General features: G+C 39.1%; 1 protein-coding gene across 1 annotated transcript in view; it reads right to left on the bottom strand.

Annotated features, from left to right (window-relative positions):
* Dcdc1 (doublecortin domain containing 1) overlaps positions 1-27,117 on the bottom strand; it is a gene marked incomplete at its 5' end in the record, with an annotated part of 398,886 nt that overhangs the window by 134,888 nt on the left and 236,881 nt on the right. The window contains 2 exons of the mRNA XM_059258913.1: positions 19,467-19,624; positions 21,047-21,181. Coding sequence (XP_059114896.1) covers positions 19,467-19,624; positions 21,047-21,181 — 293 coding nt within the window. The remainder of the gene's footprint in view (positions 1-19,466; positions 19,625-21,046; positions 21,182-27,117) is intronic.

Raw genomic sequence — 27,117 nt, 5'->3', positions numbered from 1 at the left:
GTATTTGAAAAGGATTCAGTCTACAACAATTAGTTTCCGTCAATAGTTTAAGCATAACTATTACACGAGGTGGCATGTCTTCATTTTAATTCATCATCTCATGTCTTGTAGGGTTACTGGCTTCCCTGGTATTTTTATAGTCAACCTGTTAGACCTTAGAATGTTTTGGAAGGAATCCATAATTTTTTAATCAAGAAACAAAATAACAAGCTGCTATAATGCATGCGCCTCAGAGGGAGGAGTGAGAAGTTGTGTAGCAAAAACACTGAGGTAGTGCAGAGAAGTAAGGCCTGGAGGTCTAAGTGAGCTAACAGAGAACAGGCATGAAAACAACGGATTAAATGAGTTGGTGTAATTCCTTTCCTGGGTGATGTGAAGTTACGGGGATGACTTTCTTTTCTTTCCTTTAAATTTTAATTAGCTTAATAAAGTGGGATTAGAGAGCTTATATGAGAAGGAAATCAACTCAAATTGCCTCCAAGGTGATTACATTACTCTTAGCTAATCAATTCCTGCAATTAGGTGGATCTTCTATTTTAAAAGGTACTAGCCCCCACCCTCCTCTAATCCCCGAAAAAGAAGACACACCTGGCCGAGGTGGGCGGCCTCCACTCTTCATCAAACTGACAGAAGACAGCCCTTTTAGCAATTCCATCCCAGCTGTTTGGGGAGGGGCAGCTCCCTCTGTCTCCAGGGCACAGGGGGTAAATGAGCTGATCGCAGCAACAGCGTTATGCACAAGATTGTATGTTGTCTGATAATTACAGGAACAGAAATTGCTCTCTCTACAAAGCTGTCCGAAGAGATCTCCTCCAAGTGGAGAGATGTAGAACTTAAACCTCTGTCAAAAGGGAATTCGAGACAATCGCCTGGTGGAGGTGTTGGGAGGAGTGAATACATAAATATCTATATACACACATTCTGTGTAATACATGGTTATTTTATTCTGTCTTCATGTCATTTAACATCTGCTCCACATTCATATGGTGAGAAATTCTATTTTCGGTTGGGAATAGCCATTAATTATCCGGAAGGCTTCAAATATACCCTTATAAAATACATTCTGATTGGGTATGGTGGTGCATGCCTGTCTCTAATCACTACACAAGGGGGGCTGAAGCAGGAGGATTGCCATGAGCATGAGGCCAGCTTACAATACATTATGAATTCCAGTCCAGCCTAAGCTACAGCATGAGACTTTGTTTCTAAAGAAATACACACATTTGTGTTTTTAATGACTGCTTTATGCGATTAAAAAAAAAAAAAACCAACAACTCCCTGCTCAACTGTCATGTACGTATACAGTATACATTTTATACGCACACCGACTGGGCGAATTGCCTGGCATTGCTCAGGAAGGAGTGATTTGAATAATGTATTTCTGAAAGGACTTTAAGCGCACTCGGTGGGTCCAGCTATCTGGATAGAGTCAAGTTTCTGTGTTTGCTGTGTTTCAGCATCATATCTAGGTAACCTCAGAAATAGAAAAACCTGTCTTATTTTAACACTTTCCTTCCAGGTTCTTAGAGAAGTGTGGAGAGCAGTCTGGAGTTCCCGTGCATCCCTGACCCAGTTTTCCTTCTGTGGTATCTCACGGAAACACTGTGCAGTGCTCAGCACAGTGCTGGGATCACGCCCGGTGCAGTACCTCCTGCTGAACTGCTGACTTTGGAGTCGAGCAGCTTTTCTTCCACGTGCTTTTGTTTTCTCTTCCAAGACCAAAGCCGGGCTAACAAGTTGCACAGTGACAGCAGCTGCTTTGCCTCCCCGATCTGTGATAGGTTTTTCGTTTTCTCCTTTTCTCTTTCGTGATCTTAATACTTTGATGGAAACAAATCAGTAGAATTTCTCAATTTGTATGTATTTGATGCCTTCATGTAATCTAGGCTGAGGTGTGAGTTTGGGGAAGAATACCACATAGATGTGTGCCCTCCTTCTCTGCCCCTTTGTAGAAGGCCAATCATGGTGACCAGTGGTCTTCCTGCTCACAGGAACTTCACCACTTGTTTAGGATGCTGTCTGCCCAGTGGTGTTTTTGTTTTATTTTTATTTTTTCCCCACTGGAAGACTGTGTCTTCTTTGGGGAAATAAATACTTTGGTGAAAGAAATGTATTCTGAAGCAGTGTTTTCCCCACCACTGTCGCTGCATCAGTGGACCTCGCCTTCACAGCTGCTGCCATGCCATTCCATTCCACTCCACTCTTCTGATAGAGACTTTCCTGTTTTACTCACTCCTTCTACATCTGTAGCTGGAATTTGCATTTATTCACTCATGTCAGTATAATCTATTGAATATTTATGAATTTTATTGATTCTTTGCTCAAATTGTTTTAGCACTTTCTTCAGGTTGGTTCCTGTGTCTTCTGTTCACTATCCCCACTGTCATTTATTAAGCAGAGCTGTTTACCATGTGAGAGAAGCCATGAGGCACAACGAAACCCACTATAAGAGTTTATTAAGGGAAGGGAATAGAAGGGGTGTGCATAGGCCTATGGAATGACCATGCAGGAAGAGTGGGGAGGAATAGGTGAAACCTGCTTTTATAGGTTTCCCCCATACATGCACATATGGGTTTATGTAGCTATGCCATGCATGTGCATAGACTGCATGATCACACAGCACAACACAGTTTATGTAGGACTTAAGGCCCTGGGATGACTAAACATCTCACCTGACTACTGGACAATGCATGTGTGGTCATGTAGCTGGGGGAGTGGCTAGGAATTCTAACACCACTCCCTTTTCTTTTGAGACAGTCTTACGTAGCCCAGGCTAGTTGAAGCTGGACTTTTACTCTTTATCTTCCAGCATCTACCTTTCAAGTCTGGAGTTTGCTCTTTTGAAAGCAATTCCTTCCTTTGTAGCACAATCAACTCTAGTTTGTGCAGTCTTATAGTGGCTCCTCTCTACAGAAACTGAGGATTTCACCTGCCTAGCTGCACATCCCTTTGAGACTACGCTTACATTCCCTGCATCTTGAAGAGGAGCTGGCAAGTGGTCCCCAGGAATATGCTTCCACTGAATGTTTGTTTTTTTCTGCACAGGAAGAAGGTGAAAAACTATTGGCTGTGCTGGGGACTCTGTGAATGTGTTGCTCTGATTGGTTGATAAATAAAATGCTGATTGGGCCGTAGCCAGGCAGGAAGTCTAGTACAGGTGGGATAAGCAGAGAATTCTGGGAACAGGAAGGCTGAGTCAGGAGTCGCCAGCCAGAGACAGAGGAAGCATGATGTGAAAGTACCAGTAAGCCACAAGCCATGTGACAACTTATAGATTGATAGAAATGGGTTAATTTAAGATATAAGAACTAGATAGCAAGAAGCTTGCCACGGCCATACAGTTTATATATGTCTCTGTGTGTTTACTTGGGTCTGAGTGGCTGCGGGCCCTGGCGGGACTGGAGAAATCTCCAGCTACACTCTCTTTGTCCTTAATTCAAGTTTGCTCCTAAATCCCTGCTCATTTTCTTCCTTTCGTACTGAGAAGCACTGGTTCTTCTGACCATTCCTGAGAGATGGCATCAATGAATAAGTCATCACCAGGCCTGGATTTGCCTTTGTCTATGTGGCAGATAGTAGAGAAAGCAAATTCTATAAGAGTGTGTTCCCCACCAGTTTCCTGACTTAAACTTGAAAAAGAACATTAAAAATATAATTTACAACATATATGCATTATGAATATCTACTAAAAAAAAAGAGATCCAAAATAAAATCAGTGCATGTTGTTTAAAACAGCACAGGGCAGAATCATTTCAAACAAATGTAACAAAAAAGCAGGGGAGAAGTTCTTGTAAGGTTTCACTCCTTAACCCTCAGATTTATTTTAACTTGGTTGGATGTGGCTGGTTTGGTTACCTGGGATGAGGATTTGTTATGCAACTCAGAACGCCCTGGAATTTTTTCCCATGATGGTTTTGAACTTGGTAATCAACTGCCTTCCAAATGCTGGGATTATAGGTGTAGAGCACCAGGCAGGGCTACCACCCACTTCCATGCTTAGTTTTTATAACTATCCCCAAAATAACAGTCCCAAGGGTTTGTGTTTTGCTTTTGCATTTTGGCAGAATTCTGTTCCACTAGCTACATATTAGGTGCTAATCATGTGGCTGACAGTAACTTGTGCTGGTATTAATATCATGACAAGCATGGCCACTAGACAGGTGTCAGGACAGAGAGGCAGAGAGATTAGTTACTTGTCCAAGCCACAGCTTGATAAACAGGGAGCCAGCATTAGGACCACAGCAGCCCAAGCAAGGCACTGCATCTCAGCCATGACACTGCAGTGATTTGGGAAGAACTCAACACAGAACCTAGTTGCTGTAAGGGAGGGGCACTTGCTTAACTGCAACCCTAGACTCTTCCTAGCGTCCTGAACCCTGAGGCTCTAAAGAACACTGACAAAGCCCCAGGTTTTAAGCCTGCTATGTTAGTTCTCTAAGTTGTGTTTTTACTTTCCAGAGTGCCTCCAGTTTTGTGGTAGCATTATCTGATCAGCAAGTAATTGTGCACAGGTGGGGCCTGCTGCCAGCAGGCAGGAGCAGAGCCCACTGCTCTTCCAAAGCTGGCTTTTCTCCGGAGACTTTCTGAAGTGTCTTATCTCTATGATGCTTCCAGACTTTACCAGGCAGGTCCCTCTCATTATCAACTTAACTTTGTTTGTTTGCCCCTGTCTGCAACTAGCAGGCTCTGACTAATGAAGGAGATTAGCTTGCATCTGCATAGTTCTTATCAAGACCATCTTTAAATCTGATGTCTATCTTCCCAGATACTAGGCATATCCTACAGTTCAGGGTTTCATAGCCTATTCAGATGAGGATTTGGTTTCATTTATTCATTTTTAATATAATACTTTATACTTTATAAATTCTTTCAGAACACTATACAATGTATTTTGATCATATTCACCTCTCACTCCTCTCATGACTCCTCCTAGATCTGCCCCCACATCCCCACCCTCTCCCAGTTTGTGCTGCTGTGTTCTCAGGTTTTTGGGGCTGGCCACTGGAGCATGGTCAACCTCCTAGTGGACACAACCTTAAAGAAAATGGACTCTCCTTCCCCAGGAAGCCATCAACTCCCCATAGCTCCTCAGTTAGGGGTGAGAGTTCATGAACTTCTTCCCATTCCATGCTAGTATGTTGATGGGCTTGATTTTAGGGGGCCCTTATATAGACAATCACGGTGGGCTCATGAATGCAGCCATCCTGCCATATCCAAAAGACACTGTGTCACACCAGTCCTCTCCAGCTTCCGGATCTTACAGACTTTCTGTCCCTTCTTCTGTGATGGTGCCTGAGCCTTGGAAAAGGGTAGTTTAGATGACCTATTTGTGGGGGAGCATGACAGTGACACTTATTCAATGCACTTAGATCAGTTGTGAGTTCCTGTTTAGTCACAGTCACTTCTCTGATGAGGCATGACAGCGGAGCTACCCCATTGGTGGAGAAGATTTACAGTGAGGAGGTAGACTGAAATGATTTTCAGAACAACAGAGAACAGAAAATTCTCTTAAGGAAGTAAATATATACATCAGACTGGGGATATAAACACCTGAAGAGAATTTTTAAATTTTTCAACACCATCAGTGTTTTATTTTGATTACCATTTCATAAATGTGTGTATATTATTATTATTATTATTATTATTATTATTATTATATGGGAGTTTTGCATTTTACTTTATTATAAAAAATTTGGAAACAAATAAAAACATCACACACAAAAATTAACTGTATATGTGTGTGGGGGGTGTTCTTTCCTTTAATTTCAACTATTTCTGCATGGTCTCATGGTCAATAATTACTACCAAATCTTTGAAAAAATAGAACAAGATTTAAGGAGAGTCAGAATTAAAATAATTAGTTTGTAATGTGATGTCACAAACATGAGAACCCAATTCTCTGGGTCAATTGACAAGTAAAATACACCTGAGGTCAACTTTAGATTTTATAATAGATTTTTGGAAGAGGACGTTATCAAAAAAATTATTTTGTTTGACCTATTTTGCTTCCTGGCCTCTCGGCAAGCTCACTGTCTTCTGTGTCAATGAGTCTCCACGGATAATAGTGTTCTTGGCATGGAGTATGGCTGAAGACCCAAACAATGAATTTGACTCAAATCCTATGCCTAACAGCAGGTCAGTTCTCCTAGAGAGCAATTCTGTTGTTGGAAACACTAGCTTTGGCTATACCTAAAGGAGGTATTTGTGAAGAAATAGAAAAAGGAAACTTTAACAGCTAAAAATGAAAAAAGTGGAACTTTAAAAGAAATACCTTTCATGTTATAATATCAAATGTTTGGAAGTTTTAATTTCATATATTGATATCTAATCAAGATTATAGTACTTGGTGTGGAAACAAAGTTATGTGATAAAATTATTTTAAAATAGTATTTTAATTTATTCAGTCTTCATTAAATCCCTATTATATAATAAGCAGTGTGTACTGTAGATCATTCTGAGCTATGGTTCATGGTTTTGTTGAACTTCACACATTAGAGGAACATTTATTTTTGTCTTGTTTTGAGTTTTAGAATTTGAAATGAAAACAAAGAAAAATTCAGGGCCCAGTTCTATTTCTCTCAGTTACCTAATTTGTAAATTATGGAGAATATTGACAACTAAATTCATATGGTAATAAAAATGCAAAGTGGAGTCCTGACATAACACACCTACACATATAATCGTAATGAAACTTAGTACTTTTACAGAAACAAGGAAAAAGAGAGTCTAGATGTGTAGCTTGTGAAAAGTAAAAGCCCTGAGGAACAACAAAAAATACGGGAAATGTCCAAGAAAGTGTAAGATATTCATAAAAGAATGTGGATTATGCCACAGAGTATTTACAGGATCAGACAGACTACTGTTCTATTAAATAAATAATCAGCTGTTTTGTGCTACTATTAAGCACCCAAATGGCATCTGTGTGGTTCACCTTCATTGCTACCTCTGCAGGATTTGGAAGCAGCTGGAGACACATCTCTGGTGTGCCTTTAAGGGACTTTCCAAGAGTGGCTAAGGAAGGGCTTAAACCGGAATGTGGGTGGAACTATCCCATTGGCTGTGGTCTTGGTCCGAATAAAAAGAGAACCAAACTGAGCACCAGCATTCATCTCTCTGTGCTTTCTGGCTGTGGACACAATGTGAACAGCTACACCATGCCCTTGAAGCTATTCCTTACTGGCCATAATGAACTGTATTTCCTCAAAGCAGGAGTCTAATAAACCCTTCTCTACTCAACTTGCTTTTGTTGGGAATTTGCCTTGTCAGTGGGAAAAGTCACGTATATACTGTCTTATGGTAGCTGTTTGACAAACATATGTTGTTAGTAAGATGAAAGGCAATTTAGTTATGTGATTCTTAGCACAAGGAATAAATTAGTGCAATCGTGTAAGGCAGGCAGTAAAAACAGGGCTACAATTATTGAAACTAACTTCAAAGCCTGAATACACACAGAGAAAAGTTTAGTGTTATGAGATAGAAAATAAACAATGGTTAAACTATAGCATTTGCAAATTGGATTGGTAATGTTTCTGCTTGTAGATGGAGGTATGATTATGCAAAAAAAATTGGCTAAACCTGAAAATTATTAAATAAAAGACACCAAAATCAGACACAACAGAGTTCTGTGTTTTCAGAAAAGATGCAACAAGAAAGATAAATATAGAATGTTGCATATTTCCAAAGTTACGAAGTCATATCGCTCAGTCATCTACCTGACCAGGGGAAGTTTTCTCAGTTACCGGGTGACACTGGAACATTTGTCAGATCACTGACATTCACTAAACATCAGTGTCCACTGTGAAAAATTGCCAAAACAGTACTTACTTCAGAAAATTGAAAAATGAGATTAAATATGGGAGTACACAGAAAATACCTTGCACTGAACTGATATAGAGAAGAAATTTATAAATTTTCAGATTTTGTTGTTGTTTTTTCAAGACAGCGTTTCTCTGTGTAGCTTTGGAGCTTGTCCTGGAACTCTCTCTGTAGACCAGGCCGTCCTCAAATTCACAGAGATCCACCTGCCTCTGTCTCACAAGTGCTGGGTTTAAAGGCGTGCACCACCACCACCTAGCAAATTTTCAGGATTTATAAGAGCTGCTAATTCTAACTGTGTTTATTACTGCTAGAGATAAAAGAACATAAATGTTCTGTTGAAAAACAAAGGGTAGTTTAGTATGAACAAATTTCTGCTTATGTTTTAAATCATTAAAACGAATCACTAAGAAGTCCTGATACTGACACATAAGCTAATCTCATAGTTGATTTTGTCAGTTAGAACACTTCCCAAAAAAAGCAAAAAAAAAAAATGATGAACAAATGAGAAAATGTCCTATATCCTGTTTCATCCTGGAGGTCACACTACATCAGGAAACAGCTGTGAGCTAAAAACCTAAATCAATATCATCATGAAATTACTACTTTTCCGTGTGTCTTAGTTAGGGTTTCTATTGCTGTGAAGAGATACAGTGACTATAACAACTCTTATAAAGGAAAACATTTAATTGGGTGGCTTACAGTTCAGAGATTCTGTTCATTATCATCATGATGGGACATGATGGCGTGTAGGCAGACATGGTGCTGGAGAAGGAGCTGAGAATTCTACATCTTACACAGGCAACAGGAAGTAAACTGAGACAATGGGTGTAGCTTGAAGAAAGGAGACCTCAAAGATCATCTCCACAGTGACACATTTCCTCCAACAAAGCCACACCTGCTCCAACAAGGTCACATCTCCTAATAGTGCCACTCCCTCTGGGGTTCAGTTTTAAACCCACCACACTGGAATTAATGTAAAGTGTCATCCATTCATGTGGATATGGAGAAAAGAACTCAATTATACTTGGCTCAAAGTATTTATAGCATAATAGATATGTGGTCTGGCACATTTCATGAATGTCTAGTTAGCATAGCTAACCAAGGATATTTGATGAGGATGTAAGCTTTTTCCTTAAAATTTGAAGATTAATGAGCAATGAAGACTTAATATCTGGAGGTACTATCATGTAGGAACATCACATTGGAAGTAAAAGAATTACATCTCAGATTCAGGGTGATTGGCACTTTTATTGTTGGTTTTGATCACTAGTTCATTAGGCAATATTTCAGGTTCTGAGTGCACCCTGCAGAGGTGAAAAAGCCCGGATATCTTCTTTGCCCTCACACTGCTTATGTTCTCAAGAGGTAGACAAATGGGATATAACAAATAAATAAACAGAATATTTTAGACAGTGAGAAGTGCTCTGAGGGAAATTAAACAAACTGATAGAGCATGGCAGAGACTACTCCAGATAATATCCCACTGTGTTTTCTATGTGCTGAGGACTGTTCTTAAGCACCCACTCACTTAACAAGCATTTCCATTGCACTGTCCTCATGCCGGCACCATCCCAAACACCGAATAAATATCGATTCATTTAGTCCTGAAGGTTGGTGCTGTTATTATGAATAATTTACAAATGAACAAGTGGAAACAGAGGGCCCTAAGCCACTAGGCTGAGGGCACATAGCTATGAAGAATTTGAACCCAGGGCAATTTTGCTCCCCGGCCTGTGCCCTCGCATCTAAATTCTGTTATCAGGTGATGTCATGGATTATTTCGTTTCATCCTCACAACTGCCATCTGAGGAATCACTTTGCCCAGAGACCGCATTTGTACCTGTGTGGTGTGGCTCTTGGCTACTTCATCTTATACCTCTAGATGACATTCATGAAGACTCACTATGGTGCCAAAGCACTAAAACAATGAGACTTCATGTTTGTCTGTCAATAAACAGAACTCAGAAAAACTAAACCTCGTTCCCACATGTGCTACCAAATTCCCTGTTCAATTATTCATTTTAAGCAAAAGCCACAGACATGCTTTCATTCTCACAAATCTCACCTTTCACGATAGTAACTAATCCTGGTCCATTTCTAATTCTCTGCACACACCCCTCTTCCCTTAAGCAATGTAAAATAAAATTAAAATGACACAAGTTGAGCATTTATAATGTGAAAATCTGAAATTGAAAATTTTTGAGTGCCAACATGGTGGAAAATTTACAACTGACCTGAAGTGATATGTCACAATCAAAATATATTTATGCCAAAATATCGGATGTCTAAGGTATACATATGAACCATAAATGAGCTCTATGTTTGACCTTGGGTTCTTTCTTAAGAGAGCTTGTACACATGCAAACAGTTCAAATCTCCCTTTTCCCAGGTCTGCAGTTTATAATTTCTGGCTCCAAGGACTCCTGATGAGGAACACTTGCCAGCAATATTCTAATATTAGGCATGGCAGATGAGGGAATATCAGAATGAGATACAAACTCGAGATTCTTAGTCAACCTTGGACAAATCATCTAAATTCATTAGACTTTGAATTATTCATTATACTTTGAGAGGTGGTGAAACATGGTATCATGAAAACATGTTTATATGTTATAAAACAGAAAATTGTGAAATATTAATATACACAATTAAAATAACCACAAACACAGTTTTGTGCTGAACTGCAAAGCACCTTATCTTCTTATACCAAGTTTCAGAATAAGCAGGTCCTGTCAGGTATGTCAGGTGTCAAGGTTGTCCTTGAAATGTGTTTCTGAAAAATTAAATAAAGGACAACTTTTGCAATTTTTCTTGGGAACTGGAAAGCCTTTCATTCCTTCATGTTTTAGCTGCAAAACACTGAGTCCACAATCCTGATACAAGGCATAGTTTGAACATCACTAAAAATCTACTCAAATTTCTTTCACCTCACTACAACTACTTCTTTCTGGTTTGCTGAAATATTTGTACACAACATGTAGATATCAAACACATCCATCAAAGTATCTTTGATATGGTAAAGACAGTGCTATGGGTATATCTGTTTGTGGGGCAACCTCTGGATATTGCTGAGAACCAACCCTCTCCCAGGCATGTCTGTTAGGTAATAATTTCCTCTTAGATAAAACATACCATCATGGAGGGAAGTTCTTTAAAAATTCAAGAAGTAAACAACTCAAAAGCTTTAGGAAGACCCTGAAACTGACCAGATGCACTAGGCTCCTCCTACCAAAATTTTATATGAGGACTACTGAGAGACACTCTCAGACAAGATAAACTGCCAGGAAGAAGCACTCTCCAACCTATTGAGCTGTAGGCTATGACATGAGCTCTAAGTTTCTGGTTTTCATGAACCATCACGCATGCTTGGGTAGCCTTTTGTAATAAAGCTGCCTTGGAGTCATTTTTGTCTCTGTGAGTAACCCCTCACCTATACTCTCCTTAGCAGCTGAAATAAACTCATTGATTAACCAGGTTGGGCTTCAGTGGTTCCTTACTGCTGTCTGTCACAGATGTCCTGTCTGGAGTGAGTAGATATTTGGCCACATCTCTCTAGGATATTACACATCGTGGTTCTAGTGAAGCTAAATCCATCCCCACTTTCAACTCCAGGGGAGCACATCTGGCTCTGACCCAATCTGCACATTGTTCTTTGATGGCTGCCTAGATATGTGATGCAATGTGGTTGCTGTGTGTGTGTGTGTGTGTGTGTGTGTGTGTGTGTGTGTGTGTGTGTGTGTGTGGTGTGTATGCAGGTATACTCTACAAGTTCTTTCTTTCTGCCTGGTCATTCCCAGGTATTCTGCAGGTACAGTCTAAACTAAGAAACTCTCTGAAGAAGCTATTGGCCAGATTGAAGCAGCATGATAAATAGAATCTCAAAAAGAAAAAAGTCCCAGAGAGACCTCTCCCAATTCCAGGAACCTGTAAGCATGAGTCTCTCTTCTGATTGCTCTGTTGTATGACACAGATGACTTTAGGACACGAAGATTGGCTGAGTAAGTATACTGTATTCACCCATTTAAACGCAGAATGTTCCCCCAGCTGGCGACGATCCTCACGTGTGTTAGTGTTACTATTAAGTGCCAGATCTAAAGCAACTGCAAACACTTCTGCCTTTAAAGAATCATCTTACTGAACAGAGGCTGAATATCAGTGTACTATAAAATACCATTCAAAATGTATTTTTAGTTCCCCTGGGATGTGTGTGATTACATTACACAGTATTTGAGTGTCAGCATGGTGGTGTGCACCTGGATTCCAAGCACTCAAAGGCAAATTTGGAGCTAAGGCCAGCTTGAGCTACACAGCTAATCCAGGTCTCCCACTGAACCAGAAAGTCACCATTTTGTCTAGAGTGACTGACTGTAAATCCCTGGGATCCTCTGGCCTCTACTCCCCACCCAGCACTTGTATTCTTGGCATATGCCATTTCCCCTGGATTTTATGTGAGCTCTGGGAATCTAAGTCAGGTCCCTGTGCTTGTAAGCACTTCACACACTGAGATATCCCCTAAACACCTATACATGTTCATTGGGAGCTAAAAATTCAAGAAGATAAAAGCAGTGCTTCCCATTCAACCGTTAAATAATCCTAAGGATAACACTAAATGGAACTGAAAGATGAAGACTACATTTTGAAAAACAGAAATTAATCAAACTAGTTGGAGGTTTTGGTAATTCATGTCTGAAATGAGGATGCAAGTTAATCTTAGACTGTAGACTTGAAAGTCTTTGATAATTTCAGAACTGAAGCATATCAATGTACACACATCTGATAGTTTGAATGCCTGATTTTTTTTACTTTGTTTCAAGTAAATAGAGAAATTATATTACTCATACTCTTAATTTTAATTCACAGAGGGCATATGGGAATTCATTAGAAAAGTTTACTAAAATTCGGAGCTGGGAAGATGTCTCATTATGAAGACATGATTTTGGATCCCCAGAACCCACATAAAGCAGGGCATGGAAAGGAAGATCCTTGAGACTCACAGGCCTGACATCCCAGTTGAATCAATGAGCTCCAGCTTGTGACAGACCTTGTCTCAAGGTAAGGTGGACAAGATAGAGGAGGACAGCTGACACTGACCTTTCTGTCTCATGTGCACATGTGAGTGTGGAGCCACACATACCCTCCCCAATCAAAATACTAAACTCCAAACAGGCATCGAATTCAGCCAATATCAAAGCATTTGAATTTCTAATCAGGAAACAGTTGTATGACTTCACATCTCTAGAATAGAAACTCACATTCTGAAATTTTCTTGCATAAATCACAAGAGGGCTAAAGGCAACCTGTTAAAGGTGAGCAGTTCTGAACTAGAGTAATCTAATATTGGACTTTACTCCTAGAAATCACAGTTAGATACAGTGGCATCATAATCAATTTCTTCAAATTTATCATCATTGGTAAGCATTTTAGGTGAATGAATCTGTGAGAATTTAAACAATCTACTTTCTTTCAAAAGCACATTCTGATAATTGCTAAAACTGACCTGTTTATTCATTAGCTCTATGAGAATTTATGTTGATGTTTACTGAAGAAAACAGGAGGATGGTTCAAAGCAAATAATACGGTTACAGATTATCATTGAATATGTGGTAAACCACACAAATGACTTACTAGGCTAATAAATTATAAGCTGCTGAATGCTCAAGAAAATCATAATATGATTCTTTCAGTTTAAATATGTGGTTTTTTACAGTTTGTAATTATATAGACATGATCGTCATTTGTCTGCTTAGAGAACTTCTCATTACTATTAATTTATCTTTCTTTGAAAAGCAAGAGACTACAATAGCTCCTTTAGTTGGTGCATCTCAGGTGTGCTACAGAAAGAACTTTGAATACAGACAAAAATAAAAAATCATGTCATTTCTTTCAAGCTTCATTTCTTTTTATTTTGTCAGGGGGGAGAAAAGGCTTTTTAAAAATTGACCAATGCAATATTCTGGGATTCATATTCTCTTGGAATGACAAATCCAATCAACTGAGCACCAAATGCCCACTGTCTACTCCATGCCAACCCTAGCCAGACTTCATTCTGGTGAGAGCATGGGCTTTATAGCAATTGTGAAAATGTAAACAAGGCTCTAAAACTGACTCAGAAACTCTAGTTTATAAATGCAGTTTTGATTCTAATTTAAACAAATCTCTTAAGTATGATGTCCTTCATTCAGAATGGGCTGTCTTTATTGTGATGGGAACACTGGCTATTCTTTGGGGATCAGAAACACCTGTTTCTTGGTAAATTGCCTTTCCTAATGATTGTAATAATTGTAAGATCCAGATTAACTTTCAAATGAGACTATTGTGTTATTTATTTTTTAAATTGTCAGTGGAAAATGTGAAACAAAATTTAGAGCAGACCTTTGTATTTTAGCCTAAATATTCTTCCCAGCAAAGTATGCACAAACTGTCTATAGTAGAAATGCTTTTCATAACCCACGTTGATTATTACCTATTTTATATTTATTTAAATATGGTGTTTGAGTCTTAAATCTTGGGGAAAATGTTACAAATAAAATTTTAAAGCCCAGTAACAACTGCCTGTCTGTCTTTACTTTCATTAGTAAAATCAGAACGACACGAAACATATTTTATAACTCACTCCTTTTGTTAGTGAGACATTAAAGTACACTTTTAATGAAAAATCATCAAAGTACTTTTAAATGTCTGGTCTCTTCCAAGAATGAAGTGCATGCCAACTTGAGTCATGAAGAGAGATGTCAGTGCAGTCCATGGCAGCTGCTCGCTTCCCTGGGAAGGAAGGGGCTGCTCTGAGTACAGTAGCAGAGACCTCACTGCTCACAGAGTCACTAGTGGGAAAAGAACAAAGGCCCTTCCAATGCCACTAACACAGATGTGCCCAAAGGCACACTGTCAGAAACAGTTAAGTTGACAGCTCCTCACAGTTCATTATTCTCCTCTCACAGGTCACTGGGTGACAAGCTGGGTCAGCATGCTTTGTTGGCTGCCCCACTCTTTCCCCACCTCTTATTCAATCTAAATACTGTTAAGGGGGTCCTCTGGCCAAGCAAATGTAAACAAACACATTCCAGATACTTAACGATGACAAGGACGTTTATTTTATTTTGGATTAAACTTGGAATCAAATGTGTATACAACACAAAAATATTTTTGCTAAAGTGTCAGTCACCAGAGCAAACAAGAAAATATATCCTCCATTAACTAGTATCCTGCATTAGGACCTCTTACGACAAGAGAACTCTCATTTTCAATGAGAAAAAGACTTTTCCCCCTGTCACAATGGAAAAAAGGATCAACAGTCAGACATCTCCCTGAGTGTTGGAAATATGAATTATTTGAAATGACTTTGTATGAGGGAGGACATAGTTTTTGATTATTGTTTTAGATTGTGTGGCACTGTGGGGTGGGGAAGAATGTGAGTTTTGTTTAAGAATAAAAATAAAAAGAACAGACAAAACAAAATGGCAATAGTTTGACCTACTTTTAAAAAAGTAACAGACATATTGGTATGGAATAAATAAATAAAGGTGGTAAGGAAAAGGGCTGTCTAGAGACTCACACAGTTCTGTGTTTGAATCCTGCTCCTATATAATAGAGATATTATAATATGCCTCAAAACTGTATTATGTAGATACTTTGAATTTGTTTCTGTAACTTCATTGATTTTGAAAATAGTAATATCATCAGGTTATGAGAACAGTAAGCAAATCAATCTCTCTTGATGCTATAAGAATAAATATGGAGAATAGCAGTGGTTGCATGGTAAGTATCCACCAAACAGCAGCTATTAGTTTCTTTTCATCAAATTCATATGTACAAAGCTGAATCACTAAAGCATAAATTATCTATGACAAGTTATAGTCACGTGACTAGGAAAAGACTTTAAAAATGATTTGCTTCAAGGTTAGGCTTCTGCAAATCAGGGCCTCTAGACTACAGACCTACAAGGTTGGATGCAACAGGAAGTCTGGGATTTGATCTTTTAATGTTTTCTATCTCTTATTCAGTCTTCGTGGAAAATGGCCCCTTTCATTATTTGCTTTTCAAATTCCTCTACCTTACTCAACAGTCCCCATTTCAAGATACCCAGTTCAAATGCTAACTTCGTCTGAAGGGCTGAGATCTGGAATGATAGTTATAACAAGAGCATGAATGGTTAAGCCATTCATGATAGATGCTAAGAACAGAATCTGGATGCTGATTGTCCTGCTTTAAATTACTGAGAAACTTCATTCAAAAAAGTAAATCGCCTCAATGACAGTGTTCTCATCAATGAAACAGAGATGAGTCAGTCCCCTCTTTACCAACTGTATAAATTATTGGATGATAATACATGCACATCACTCAATAAGGTCACAAAACCTCAGCTGTTATTATTTTTAGCCCATGCTACCTGTACTAATTTCACATATTATCTGACACTATGGACCAATCTCCCTTTCTTTCCACTAGCTGACTGTTGTGGCTCCTATCTTCCATCCTTCTAGAGGATATAAAGCTAGATTCCTCCACCTAGTTCCTCCTTTCAGTTTCCCATTTTCACAACTCAGGTAATTTTATAACACTTCTTTATTATCGGCAGTGAGCTTTGCTTTAATTGAATTAACATTGAGAAAAGCATGTATGACTATATATACATAAACATATATTTACATATGTTTATATGTAAATATTTGCATAAATATATGTTTTGTATATATATGTATATAACACAATACAACACATTGATTCTCATATTTTGAATACTCACAAGTCTAATGAGACTATCTAGGATTCAAAGTCACCAACACAATAAATTCTACACCACTCTCTATTCTAATTTTTCCCACAGAGAGGAAAGTGATCACTGTAAGTATTGTACTGTTTATTCATGAGGATTTTAATAAATAACACAGAGAGAAATGAACTGGAACTGGATCTGCCGAGGTTGACTGTGAGGGGAGAGGGTAGAAAGTCCTTCAACTCTTAAGAACAAAAGTGAGAAGCTCCAAGTGATGCCCTTGGCAATTTTTATTGAAAGGAAATTGCTGTGGAATGTTGTTCTGTATGCTGTCGATGTGTGTTGAAATAAAATGCTGATTGGCCAGTAGCCAGGAAGGAAGTATAGGCAGGATAATTAGACAAGGAGAATTCTGGGAAGGGGAGGACTGAGTGAAGAGTTGCCAGTCAGCCACAGAGGAAGCAAGATGACAAGGCAGAACTGAGAAAAGGTACCAAGCCATGTGGCTAAACACAGATAAGAATTATGAGTTAATTTAAGTATAAGAGCTAGTCAGTAATAAGCCTGTGCTAATGGCCATGCAGTTATAATTAATAGAAATCTCTGTGTGTTCATATGGGTCTGAGTGGCTGCAGACCAGGTAGGACACAGGAAAACTTCCAACTACAGGAAATTACAGATATATTTGCCAGTAAATTCTTATTGACAACATCCACAAGTCTAAATATAGGAGTTCCAGAAAGTGTATAGAATTAAATTCTGAGATTGGAGAGATGGTCAGCATCTAAGGGCTTGTTCGGCTCTCCCAGGACTCAAGTTCAATTCCCAGTACCCATATTGGGCAGCTCACTACTGCTTGTAACTCCAGCTTCAAAGGAATCAATGCCCTCCTCTGGTCTCTGCAAGTATTGTTCTCATGTGCTCATGCATACACACACACACACACACACACTTAAAAACAAATCTTTAGAGCTAAACTCTATATATCAATGTTTTCTACACTGACACATATACATACACATTGTACCAATGTTAAAGTTTAATTTATAAATTAGTCATAATAGGAAATTAAATTAATAACAACCAATAAATAGAACAACATAATCCAATAAAAGTTGTGAATTGGTTATTTCTGGAATTTCTTTTGAAATATTTGGGCCCTGAGTGACCATAGGAGACTCGCACTGTGACAATGAGCAGGGACCATGGTTTAATGCTTGTTTAAAATCCTTTTGTACCTTATTTGTCTTCAGAACATTTTTAGAACTGCCATTTAGTGAGTGCTACTGATTTCCTAGACATTTAAAATTACCTCATCAAATTTAACAATTCCAGTATACAGTATATTAGCTAACATTATGTTTTGTGGCCAGAAGGATGGGGTGACACTCTTTCTGTTACTATGCTCCTTTCTCCAACATTCAGTTATTAGATTGTATTATCTTGGGAAATTCAAAACAACATCAGAGTGGAGATGGCCAGTCTTTAACCTGTGGAGGCTCTGTACCTTCAGAGAAAAATACTTCCAACCTGGGGAGGCAGAAAACATAGAGAGTGAGTAAATGACCACAAGGGCAGGGATTAGCATGGAAGAAAAAAAAATCCTGTAGGGGTGACAGGAACCTGAAAATAGAAGCAATCTATTCTTCCAGAGCCCAGGACAAGAACTAAAGCCCAAGAAGATAAAACCCAAATGCTCTGCCAAGAAAGATCCAGTAGACATGGCTGTGTGAGTCTAGGAGGACAAGCCAATGGTAGCTTCACAGAGCAATGTCAACACATCCCCAAGTGTCCTGATATTGATAGAGTTCCCCTTTTAGATGAAAACACTGAAGATTGCTCCCAAGGGTCTCTCACCACAATGACACAAGAACGGCACCAAACATGCTGTGGAGAGTGGCCAGGCCATATGGCTCCAGCCTACACTCATACCATAGAGCATCACAGAGTTGAGAAACTTGGGAATGTTTAAAAACTAAGTGCTGGAGAGGAAATGTCCTGGAACCCGAACTCTGATGCCATCCAGGAAACCCTCACACTGTCAGAGGAGAGTAAGATAGGAAACTTGGTATTTTTTGTGAGTCTCATTATCCAAATAAGAAATCATCAACTAAAGACAGAGTCACTTGAGATGGGTTATACAATTTAAGAATGTAAAATAGCCCCCAGCTTTACAAAGCTGTCAATTGTTCTTTTTCTTTCTAATACAAATGACACTTCTATCTGGATTACTGAATTAAAGTTAGGGTGGCATTAAACTAAATCAATGTGTTTAAGAATGGTGTTACTTCTTTAAGATCATGTGGCTGGACAGTCATTTCAAACAAGTATAGATTTAAATTGCAGCTTATAAAGTGATTGCCGACCAGTAAAACAATAGTTATAATAAATGTTAGTATCAGGGTAAGTTAGGAGAATATGAAAAATAGTTTCCATTTTCCAACCAGGAATAATTTGGAATTGTTAGCAAACCATGGATGCCACTTCCCCTCTGGCCATGGAAATGGTTAATGTGTTAAGTGTCACTATAGAAGGCCATCTAGTACCCTCAGATGCAAGTACAATGTACTCCTTGTAGAAAAATCAAAGGGATTGCCTGTGTTTGCTTTTCTCAAAGACCTGCAGGCACTTTCACAATTGGATAGATGCTCAGTATTGCCTTTGCTTAATTATGTTATTTCTGTGTGTTTCAGTGAGATTCTAAAACTGCAATCCATCCTAAGTATCCTCAAAAATGATTACATATATCAGCCTTCAACAAAATACCCATAAATGTCACCTCTCTTCATCAAATGTGACCCTGAAACTACTATGATTGAAAGCCAAGGGGCTTTTGAGATATTTCAACAATCTTCAAGAAATCCATCTTACATGAAACTGAAGGAAAATGTCGAATGTCATTGAGCAATAAAGCTCCGCTCTGCCGATGCCCTACCTCTGAGCAGGAGCCTTGGGAGGTTTCCCTTCCAGTTTTCTCAGCAGTACCACTGCCGGCTGCCCTGTCCCCTCTAGAGAGCCTCGTGGCACATCCTGAGCATCCGAGGGTCCCGACAGCTGCTTCAGCAAAGGACTGTTGGTGTGGTTCTGCAAACCCTTATAATGAGACATAAGAAGGATGTAGTTAATTTTCATTGAGTGGAAATGTTTGTGACATATGTACTCAAAACATAACCTTGAAAGGCTCCTGATTCTCTGTGTTTTCCTACAGCATGGGATCTTGTATGCAGTCAGAACAAATGAAGGCAATGCTATGTGCAATATAGGGTATTGCCCTCTGTTTAGCAAAATATCAATATAAATAGGCATCAATTTTATATAAATATAAATGTGCCCATGAATATTATAGTATAGGGCTGGAGAGGTGGCTCAGCAGTTAAGAGCACTGTGGGAGCCCATCTTCAGGTTCCTTGTGGCTTTACCCAGCAGGGCCTGAGTGCAGGTGTCTGAGATGGTCTGCACTTGGCTATGGTGATATTTTATTTGTACTGAAATGTGATTTTATTTGTATGTTAATAAAGTTGCCTGGGGGTCAGAGCTATTAGCAAGCCATAGCGAAAGCTGGCGTTGGTGGTGCACGCCTTTAATCCCAGAACTTGGTAGGCAGAGTTAGGTAGATCTCTGTGTGTTCAAGGATACAGCCAGCATGGAGACACACACCTTTAATCTCAATACCAACCATAGAAGACCTGGAGGTCTGTACAGACAGGCAGTGACAAGGCAGTCATGTGGTTGGGTTTACAACCAATGAGAAGGCAGAACAGAAAGTCTTTATAAAGACAGACACACAGGAAGTAGGTATCTTTCGGAGAGGTAGGACCACTGCGAGAGGAAAGGTAAGGTTTTTAGCTCTTAGCTCTGACCCCTTGGCTTTCTTCTTTGCATTGGTTCTGTGTTTCTTATTGAATAAGATGGTTACTTCTACACTTGGCTGTGCTGGGGGGAGGTCTTTTGTTCCACCCCTTGGCGACTCTATAAATACCCTGGGGCAGAGATAGTCAGGGCCCGTTGGAGTAGGTTCCAGGCCCTCTCAAGGCTATCCTGTATTTTCTAACTGTTTATCTCCACACTCTGAATCCTTCTATCTAATATTTCCTGCTGCTCGCACTCAAGAGCACGCTGGGGAGCTATGGGGCTGGTGGGTAAACACCCCGCAGAGCACTAGCAGAGCTTTTCCACAGGGCCTGGGTTTGGTTGGTTCCCAGCACCCACATGGCAGCTTACAACTACCCATAACTCCAGTTCCAAGGGATCCAGTGCCCTCATCTGGTCACCATAGGCACTAGGCACACACACACAGTCCATGTATAAACATGAAGGCAAAACACTCACACACAAACAGAAAATAAGTCTTTAAAAAAAAAAAGAATATTACAGCATTTTGTGACTTAAACAATCAACAGCATTGTCATGAGAATTTGTGCTTGTTTCCCAAAAGCAACAACTAGAATACTTTCTCCCTTTTCAAGATATACTTCAGAGGTCTGTTTCTGTCTTGCCTCTGGCCACCACACTGACCTCTTCCACACAGGGTTTGCCGTGTTCTTGATGAGCTGTGGTCCAGGCTCTGTGGTGAATATGGTCCTCTGTTTGGCTCACATCCACTGGAGCAGTGAGATCCTCCAGGTAAGTCAGGACAAACTGAGGATAAGCCTGGAAAGAAGGAAACAATTAAATACAATGCCAGCCTAGTATGCTACAATTGGAAATTGAGGTAGGTAAATTAGTTGTAAAATGGCTTAGCTAACAAATTTCGTGTCAAATCACTTTGGTTGACAATTTTTTTTTAAACTTTGGAGATAGGTTAGCTAGGGAGATTATCTTTATCTTTACACAGCTATGAGAGCACCTAGGCCAGGGGAAATGGCTGTGTTGATAGAGTACATCCAAGCATGAGGACCCAACTGATCTCCAGAACCCATGAGAAAATAAAATCCAGGGATGGTGGCAAGAGTTAGTAATCCCAGCACAGGGGAGATGGTTGGTGATAGGCAGGTCCCTGGGCCTGCTTGGTGTTCTCCAGGCCAGTGGGCAAATTATCTCAAAAACCAAGGTGAGATCAACACCAAAAGTTGCTCTCTGCCCTCTACACACATGTACATGTATATGCACATACACCCATACCAACATGAGCACTACATGCACATATATATGCAAAAACTCACATACCAATAACTACAATTTTCATTTCTATTCTCAAAATATGACTGTGAACATGTATGTACATGTGTAAAATATGCAGTTGCTGTATGGCTTGGCAGTCCTCACTTCTGTTAGACAACAGACAAGGGAATACAGAATGTGAGTGAAATAGCTGTGTGAAGAGGAGACAGTCTATACATATCAGACACAGACTAAGAGCATTGTCTGTGAACATGGAATGAAAAGGAGAAGGCAACACAGATACTAAAGAGCCATGATTTATTTTAGCTAGCAACCACAGAAGCAAACATTTTGGATATATAAATATAAAAACAGCCTACAAGGTATACAATAAGAATGAGCTGCTGAACCAGCCACACATGGTGTGCCCTGCTAATTCTCACGTGGGATCATCTGACATCTGTTCGTCGAGCTTCCTGTGAACACCATCACTGGCTAAGTGTGCTTGGACACAAGCTATCACTGTCAGGGAAGAGTGATGCAGCCCATACAGAGGTTATAGACATTAAGAACAAGACTTAGGGGATTGTGGCCCTTTCATTCACCTGCAGCTTATTTTATGTGCATTGTCTACCCATCTCTCTCTATGTGCATTTTCCCTTGTTCTCAGTTGGTGGAGGAAATTGTGGTCTGAGTATTTTAGTTTGGCTTGTACATCTTTGCTGTTCCATGAACTCTAGGATAGTTTGCCTTCTAGTATGCCTCCAAGATGTTACTGTATCAAATGGCTGTCCATGTGACCATAGGTTCTTCTCTTCATCCCTGCAACAGCCTTTGAAATAGCTGCTATTAAGGTGCCCACATTAAAGATGAGGTGATAGTCACAGCGAAGTCACTGCCATACTCAGTGTTACCAGCTTACTTACTAATCTAGAAAGTCTAGGTGTACTCTCTCAATTATTACACAAGGTTCTTGTTCCATTTTGTAAAGTGTGGGACTAAGGTTCTAACAAAAAATACCAAGAGGAGTTCAGTAAAGAACTAATGGCACTGAGTGTTTTATACTGTCCGAGAAATAAAATGAGAGTGAATGACTTCAACCTTAAACTTTGCTTAAGAAAGTGAGTGAGTAGAGGCTGGAGAGATAGCCCAAAGGTTAAACCAGTAAGCTGAGAAAGAAAGGAGAGACACAGAAATAAATGAGGAGAAAAAATACAAATTAAAAGCACTGTGAACAGAATATCTGTTGGATTAGTCAAGGACTGTCAAAATGTTAAGGGTATATTCCCTCCACGTTAACAGACAAATACATGCAAGCATGTTCATTGCAGCAGCAAGGCACATTTCTGCCTCAATGTGGACCTCCAGTAAGTTTTTAAAAATAGCATTGATATGGATATAAACATGGAAAGATAGTCATCCTATGCTATCAAAAAGAAAATTATGATGACAAAATCATATATACAGCTGTGTGTTATGTCATATCTAATTAACTAGTAATTATATGATATCAGTGTTGATATGAATATTTGAATATTACTGAGAGGTGCTTTTGGTTTTGTTTGTTAGAGACAATACCCTGGAGCCCAGGTTAGCCTCACTCTTGCTATGTAGCTGAGGCTGGCCTTAAACTCTTGATCTTCTTATCTCTACTTCAAAGGGCTGAAATTGCAAGTATGTGTCATCATATGCCTTCTGCCCATATTTTCATTTATGTTTTATTCAGTTCTAAATTGCTAGAGGTTTTTAATTCAAGAATAACATGTGCTGTTTTTATTACTTAAATGAGAACCCTGTAATGTGTGAAAATATGCACATAATAACTTCTGGGAATATACATATAAATAGTTCTGGGAATTAGAATAAAGAAGAATTTGAAGAGACCATATGTGTTATTATGTTTTTATAGTAACCTTTGTTGTGCAGAAATATTACTCATACACAACTTGGTGATTTAAAAAGAAAACAGTTAATTTCTGTAGTCTACATGCTCACAACCTTGAAAAAATACTCTCGAGTCTCCAAGTTCACCTAAAACATTAGCAAGAAAGCTTAAGATTTAAAATTTTTTACGTTATCTTGAGATTTATATCACACTTACTGTATTATGTTGTTTTTTATTATGCAAGCTCTTACTGTCTGACACATGATCATGACACCAGCTAAAGAGAGCATGACAAGCAAAAAAGGAGATTGTCCTATATTGTTTCTACAGGAAAGTATCAATCACAAGAGACTGTATTTTCTGTATGAGGGACAAAGAAAACCAGAAGAACAAAATTATCATGCCATCATCCATTTTGTAGATAAAGTTCCAGTCCTCATCTCTGCCTATACATGTATTTCTTTGGTATAATGTAAACACATCTAAGTGATACTGCTTTCCTACCTCATATTTACCAACTCATGCCATTGGCACTTTCATCTGTCATCATAAATTAGCCTGCAAATTTGTGACATAACTACCAGCACTCATAATGGCAACACTCCATAGTGCTGAACAGTCTATCGATTACTCAGTGCCAGGGTCAGCTCTCACTGTCCTAAACAATGCTATCATGAACATCCTTCAAGGTCTGCCAGTGTACCTCCCACTTCAGGGTGAACAGCTGTAAGTGGGAGTTCTGAATGAAAGGAATGTGAGGATGATTCAAAAATCATTTTGATTATGTTTCCAAACAGACCCCCAGAAATAATGGACCATTTGTATTCATTCCTTTGTATAGTCCCTTTCCTCATTTGCCAGCATAGGTCTGTGGGACCTAAAGAGTTTGGCAGAAATGGTAAATGACCTTATCAGAGACACCAATACTGGTATTTCCCCCTACTTCTTTTCTTGTTATGACAGCTCACATTATGAACGGTGCTGTAGGGGGAGGTCACACTGTGATGAACTAACACCTCTGGGCAGCAGCAGGTGTGAACATGCTCAGAAGCTGACTTCCCAATCTTGACTCAGCCACAGACTTCTGAAGCTCTTGGTTGACATATTGGCCCCATTCTCATGAGAAATTCTGAGTTAAATTCTCCAGTGAGGGGCTGGAGAGATGGATCAGTGAATAAGAGCACTAGCTGTGCTTCCTGGGGATCAGGTTTGAGTCTCAGCACCCACAAGATGGCTCGCAACCATCTATAATGCCAGTTCCAACACCCTCTTCTGGCTTCCCTGAACACTGGGCATGCCTGATGTGTACAGACAAACATGCAGACAATATACTCATATAATGATGATGATGATGATGTTGGTGATGAGGATGGGGATGATGATGATGATGATGATGATAACTACAGTGAAGCCACTTTGGATTCTCAGCCCATGAAATCATGAATGTTTGCTGTTTGAAGTTTCTGTGCTTTGAAGGTAAGTTATTACACAGTAGAAAACTAATGCTAATCAGAGGCGAGGTGTGTGTACCCCCAATACCTTCATCAGACTGGAGATTCCCAGGTTTCACTCTAATGAGAGGAATATTACACCACACTGTCTGACAGTTATTGACTCTTTAGTGAGATCACATGCTTTACTTAGCTTGGCTCTTTTAATTTTTCTTCCAACGTGTTTTGTTTTGATGTCCTTTGCCCTTTTTTCTATCAAAGGTTTTAAAACTTTCCTGTTGAAATGTCAGACTTACCATATATTAACATGTTATCTCACTCTCCAATGCTGATGTTGCAATGATTTTTCCATATTTCCTTACTTACTATTTACTTTTTTTGATTTTGTTTATATTTTGTTGAGATGGAGTCTCTCTATGTAGCCCTAGTTGCTCTGGAACTCTCCACGTAGACCAGACTGGCCTTGAACTTACATCTGTCTCTGGCTCCTGATTTTCAGTATTGAAGGCATTGACCACCATGCCCAGCTTCCTTATTTGCTTTTTGCCTAAGCTACTATTAGCTTAGGAGGTTTTAATTTTTACATGCTCAAAGGCAGTCTTCTCTTATACAGATTCTATCCTCATTTCTATGCTTCTAAAATTACCTACTTATCACTCACTACACTGAGTTAGATGCTTCAATGTACATTTTTCTTCTATGTGCATATTCAAATTTAAATACTTATTTAGCTGTAGTTAGTTGAATATCAACGAAAAGTGATTTTATTACTTTTTGCAAGTGACTAAAGAAATAGTTGACATAAAAAAGAAAACAGTTATACAAGTAAAAACAACATAGTAAGATGCAATAAATGTATTTAAAATTTCCTGTTATTATCATTATTAGCTGCAAATTACCAATTAGCTGTTCTAAGCCAGGATCTGTGCCAAATGCTCACAATGCTAGCATTAATATTGCTACTTTGCAGATGAAGAATGTAAAGCTCAGAAAGGTTAGGTGATTTGCCTAAGGCCACACAGCTAAGAAGTGTTGGAGCCAAGATACATTTATAGTATCCTATAGCATCAATTCCATCCTTAAAAAAACAAAATGGCATGAGCACAATTCATGATCCAGCTGCAGATAATTACCAAATTATCCTCCACTTTATCTTTAAATATATGGAAATAACTTGGATATGACTAAATGTGGAGCTAGTTGAAATTTCAAATGTTTCAAAGACTGAAATGCTTTCATTAATAAAGAGTTTCTCTCTGCAAATTTATAATAATTATAGAAAAATCAGTGATTGTATTTTTTAATGAAGTTTAGAATCTAAACCTACTTAAAACTAACTTGTGTTTTAAGTAGGCAAGCATGCATCATCTGCTTGTAGGGATATGCTCCTGTGAGGACCAGACTCAAACACCGTGAGGACAGAAGCTGCACACTGGATGGGGTGGGGGGGTACTTGAGTAGTGTTAGTAGGACTTTCCTCACAGGGACAACACTGGAAACAACCAGAGGGAAGAGTGAGATTATTTAGACTCTCGGTTTCAGTGCATAGTCATTTGGCTCCATGTCTCTGGGTCTGTGGTGAGGAAGACAATCATGGCTGAAGGGCATAACGGAGAAAGCTGTTCACTTTGTGACAGCCAGAGAGGAGCATGAGTAGGATGAGGGAAAGGCTAGCACCATGCACACCTTGCAAGAGAAAAATGATGTAACCAGCCCCGGCCCCTACATGTCAAATTTCTACCACTGCCTATTAGTTGGTTTGATTTTATTCATCAGTGGATTAATTAGTTGATTTTCTTAGAGCCCAAATGTTCCAATCATCTCTCAATGGTCCACTCACTTGGTTTCAAGTCTTTGACACATGAACCTTTGGGGAATACTTCACATACAAATCACAAACACATGTACTGGGGAGAAAAGATGAAGGTGGACCTGAAACTTGGTTTGTTCCACATCTGTTGGTATGGGAAGTGAGATGTACTATGAGGTATTTTAAAAGTATTCAGCATCCTTAGCAATCAGGGAAACACTAAATAATGTTAAGGATGTTTTATACAACTAGATGGAAACCTATAAGCTTTTAAAAATGTGTTCTTTAATTTTATTTTTAATTCTCTCTCTCTCTCTCTCTCTCTCTCTCTCTCTCTCTC

The sequence above is a fragment of the Peromyscus eremicus genome, chromosome 4 (assembly GCF_949786415.1).
Source record: "Peromyscus eremicus chromosome 4, PerEre_H2_v1, whole genome shotgun sequence".
In the NCBI taxonomy this organism is placed as follows: Eukaryota; Metazoa; Chordata; class Mammalia; order Rodentia; family Cricetidae; genus Peromyscus; species Peromyscus eremicus.
Note: the sequence above shows the minus strand (reverse complement) of the source record. Positions and strands in the feature narration are given on the sequence as shown.